The sequence below is a fragment of the Cucurbita moschata genome, unplaced genomic scaffold (assembly GCF_002738365.1).
Source record: "Cucurbita moschata cultivar Rifu unplaced genomic scaffold, Cmos_1.0 Cmo_Scf00001, whole genome shotgun sequence".
Lineage (NCBI taxonomy): Eukaryota > Viridiplantae > Streptophyta > Magnoliopsida > Cucurbitales > Cucurbitaceae > Cucurbita > Cucurbita moschata.
This window is the reverse complement of record NW_019268517.1, coordinates 3,778,164-3,782,200: the sequence shown is the minus strand read 5'-3', so window position 1 is coordinate 3,782,200 and position 4,037 is coordinate 3,778,164. Positions and strand designations below refer to the sequence as shown.

General features: G+C 41.5%; 1 protein-coding gene across 1 annotated transcript; it reads right to left on the bottom strand.

The window, feature by feature from the left end:
• Positions 1-530: 530 nt before the first annotated feature.
• LOC111443163 (NAC domain-containing protein 40-like) lies at positions 531-2,541 on the bottom strand. Its single transcript, XM_023080852.1, has 6 exons — positions 1,999-2,541; positions 1,659-1,915; positions 1,490-1,555; positions 1,251-1,412; positions 989-1,144; positions 531-885 (listed from the first exon to the last, which is right to left on the bottom strand). The coding sequence occupies exons 1-6, from the start codon at positions 2,174-2,176 to the stop codon at positions 712-714; spliced, it is 993 nt and encodes a 330-aa protein (XP_022936620.1). The 5' UTR covers positions 2,177-2,541; the 3' UTR covers positions 531-711.
• Positions 2,542-4,037: the final 1,496 nt, after the last annotated feature.

Here is a 4,037-nt window from a genome sequence, read left to right as displayed (position 1 = left end):
CAGCCTCCTAGTTGCTTGAAAACCAAAAGTTATACCAATACTATCATGAGGCAGCGTCTCGATTACTTAAAAATCAAATGCTAATATTGAGCTCATGTTGAGTTAGGTAACTTCTTGGTCGCTAGAAAACCAAGGATCATCATAAAGCTTATCATGATGTAGCATCTTAAACCTTGAGCTCATCTTGTATTAGGGTAGCCTCTAGCCCCTAAAGCTTATGGTGAGTTAGCACCATGATTACTGGAAAAGCAAGGGCATATCTTTAAGCTCATTTTTAGTTAGGGTAACCTAAATCAAGGATACATCATCAATTTACCTGTGCCAAAGAAAAAAAAAAAATAGTAGAGAGTAGGGATTTTTCGAAGTATGCTATCGGCAAAAAATGTTCTAGGAAAGATTTTAGGGTGAAGCTAGGTGAATTGTTGCCCATATGATCAACAAACTTCCCCAACCAAAGTTAGGTTTCATCTCACCATTTGAGACACTGTGGGACATAAAACCTACCGTTAGCATATTGAACAAATTCATAGTGGTTCTCGAAGAAGAAAGCTTTACTAGACTCGAACAATATTGAAGAAATTCTTCCATAGAAAATAGGGGCATCGACGTCATAGTAGCCATATAATTCAATACAAGGCCTGTGAGGCAGAAGACAGATACATGATATGAAAAAGCTTAAGCCGAGATTGAGACAATGCTTCATGCTAATATTTAGCGCCTGTGTCGGTATAGCACCATGTCTCGGGCAAACATTACTAACATCACGATGCCTAGCAATGCTTTCGCAAAACAGACCAGTGGGTGTTGACTGGAGTTGTGGTGAATGCGTTTGGTAGATGAGTGGGGTGGATTCACAATTTGTGTGTGCGCGTTATCCCCTTGAGTCTGCAGAATTGAAAATGAGAGTCTAAGAGTATCGGGAAATCATGTGACATGTATTGTCACAACAATAATAGCCTCTACACTATAAATACGCGTATCCCTTCACCTTGTATTGGGACGTCTCTGTAGTTGGGGTTTCCTCCGACAATGGGCCTTTTTGTTGTTTACTTCCTTCGGATACAACCTTGCGGGGTTTAGTGTTGCCACTGACCGTCAATAACTTTACACTTATGGGGTCTCTACGCAACTTTCTTATTTGGTTCTGGAATTGACAAGTAAAAATATGTGAGAAAAGAAGGGCAAAGGATGAGGAACTGTGTGGCTGCAACACTGCAAAACAATTCAATCAAATAATTTTTACTCAGTACATCAGCATAAGCGTCATCTGATTCCTCCGATTCCTCGTGTTTGTTTGATGTCATCTGGTCCAAGTTTTTATGCTTGCCGAACACCGATTCCGTAATGTGCTTTTCAAAATCATATACACTCTGTATGGCATTATCTGGATTTTTGGAAGTTCCAGCTCCAGGCTGTTAAAAATTAAGGAGGTCATCTCGAGCTCTGCATACAAGGTTATGTTCAAAATGTTCATATTGGACACTCTTACCTTCGGTGTGATTTTCTTCTCTCCATCTGCATTTTTATCCTTCAATTTAAAAATGAGGAATGGGTGCTACATGGGCAGCAGTACATAAGAGGGACAATGTTACCACAAAAAGCTCATTACTTAAAAATACTCATCATATTGGGAATAAAAGAAGCGTGGGAAATGAGACCTGGGAAGGGATTTTAGTGTCTGGGTGAAGCCTATACTCGCGTATCACCCAATTGGTCTTTACACCCTTGTCTCCCCGCCCTCGATGGAACACGAAGATTTCTCTACTTCCGATCACTTCATCGGTTCCTCGAGCCTTGATGGGGCGGGGATCACCGCTGGATTTCCAGCTGCCAGTACCCGTGGTTCTTTCAATGACCAAGGTGTTGGCCCGGAAGAAAAACCACTCAAAATTATCAGATGGGATAAACGATTTGTCTGCACAGGAACAGGGGAAAGGAAACAATCAGAGGTGTGCTCCATCTTCAAAAGCTAAAATCAGGAATGTGATAAATGCATACCTGGGAGTTGCTCGGGTTCGAACTTGTACAGATCGATCTCCTTGATAAAACTAACAACACACTCGTTGCCATCATTCTTCTTCTTCAGGTAGTGGGTAATGAGCTGCTCCACCGTGGGACGGAAAACAAAACCAGCCGGCAATGAAGAAAGATACGAAAATTTAGCGGTAGCAGCCATGGATTTGTTTGGAAGGGCGTCGGAGTTGGTGGTGGATGTTTATAATTATAACAACGGAGCAGGAGCAGGAGCAGAAGCAGGGAGGAGTTGCATTGACTGGGTGGAGTGGAGCGTGTAAGTTGTCAAGGGAGACCACTTTCCTACAAGGTACGCATAATTAAATTTAGGTGCTGCCATGGCACAAGTCTTCCCACAAGTCTTAGCACTACACCCCAACAGCTTTGAATTCGCTTTATTTCTTTGTACTAGATGTTAATAACACTGAGCTCATTATTTCATGTACGGATAACAATAATTTTTCTCCAATTTTTGTTCTCTCTACACCTTCTAAGAGGCAAAATTGCTATTTGGTCCATTGATATCAAGATTATTGAACCCAACTCCACCCACCCACAAATTCCAATTTCACCCACATTTTAACTCAATACCGTCTCTCATTAATTATTATCTTAGAGCGTTTTTTATTAAAACTTAGGCGTCTGATGATGAAAATATGTTCAACTGATTAGAAACATGCTTCACAAGTTAACTCCATGAACCATTACATGTTTAACAGAATCAACTTAATCAACTTAATATTCTAAAAACATGCTTAAGGATCCATGAGATCTTAAAAAACGGTCAAAGTTGGGGCAAAAGGGGCATTTTGCACCTCAGCCCATTATAGGGGTGTTGAGGATTTTCCACATATCATCACCTGCAAAGAGAAAAGTGTGGGAAAGAAAGTTGAGAGAAGAGAAACTTGAGAGGGGAAAGCAAACTGCTGGACTTCTCGTCAGAACCATCATCGAAGTTCATTTTCGACCAAGGCTTACACGTTGAAGTTTGTTCTTGAAGAAAAAGAGGACTCGTGTTGTTGAGGTTCCATTTTCCGTCAAGATCCAAGAGAAATTCACAAGTTAAGATCTTGAACGTTTCTCTTCAGATTTGAGATCTTCCTTTAGGAATAGAGTGTTAAAGTTTGCTACCTTCATCTATGGAAGATCCGCCGCTGATTTCATGAGAAAAATCGGACGAAACGTTGAGGTCTGAGAATCTTTCCAAGAACGGTAAGGATGTTAACGGATCTCCTTCCAACGCACATAACTCGTTGTATGATTAAGTAAAAATCAATAAAAAAAATACTGGAACGTAGGTTGTAGTATGATCTAAAACTTTGTTGAAGAAGTCATTTTGATTTGGATTAAGAATCGAGAGATAGAAAAATGAGAAGAATGTCGAAAAACAAATTGGAAACCCACTTTTCTGCTAGGAGGAGAGAGAAAGTGACGGCGTGCCACGTGTCAACCATCGAGAGGTCTCTCATGCGCCGATAGCCACCAGACACACGTGAACGCCGCCTGGAGCGACGCGGTTCCAGTTTTCCAGCCACACGCGTTCGCTGCTGCGACACCTGACCTGCGTCCCTCAACCAATCCGGCACTCGCGCTACGAGATGAACCGCAAGGACCCGTGGTCCACCCGAACCAAATCGATGACCCGCGGCTGCAACAAAAGTGCATGCGCGTGACACTTGCGTGTGGAAGCGCGTATAAGCCCATTTTTGTCTCGTTTAACTCCTGTTTTCCCTATTTTCCTCCCAAATCCAATCTTAACTTTATTTTGTTCTAAGGACCTTGGTCCTAGGTCATGAATTCCGAGTCAAAAAGCTTGGTTTGTCTGATGCCTAACCCTAGTTTACGCACTTGTATGATCCCTCAACCTTGAATAAGTTTAAGAAGTGTAGATCTCATCATGACTATCCTCTTTCACTCTATACCCAATGCGTAACACTAGTTTTAATTCTAAAACATTTTCCCTAGAAGACTTACTAGGTCACATGATTGGTAAACAACATGAACTTGAGAGTATACTTATGTTT

What these genes read in the sequence shown, in the direction of transcription:
- LOC111443163 (XM_023080852.1), bottom strand. Translation starts at nt 2,176, where the DNA reads ATGGCTGCTACCGCTAAATTTTCGTATCTTTCTTCATTGCCGGCTGGT. An exon ending in AGAAGAAAATCACACCGAAG is followed by an intron (nt 1,413 to 1,489) that starts GTAAGAGTGTCC and finishes AATTTTTAACAG; the next exon opens with CCTGGAGCTGGAACTTCCAA. An exon ending in CAGATGACGCTTATGCTGAT is followed by an intron (nt 1,145 to 1,250) that starts GTACTGAGTAAA and finishes TGTCAATTCCAG; the next exon opens with AACCAAATAAGAAAGTTGCG.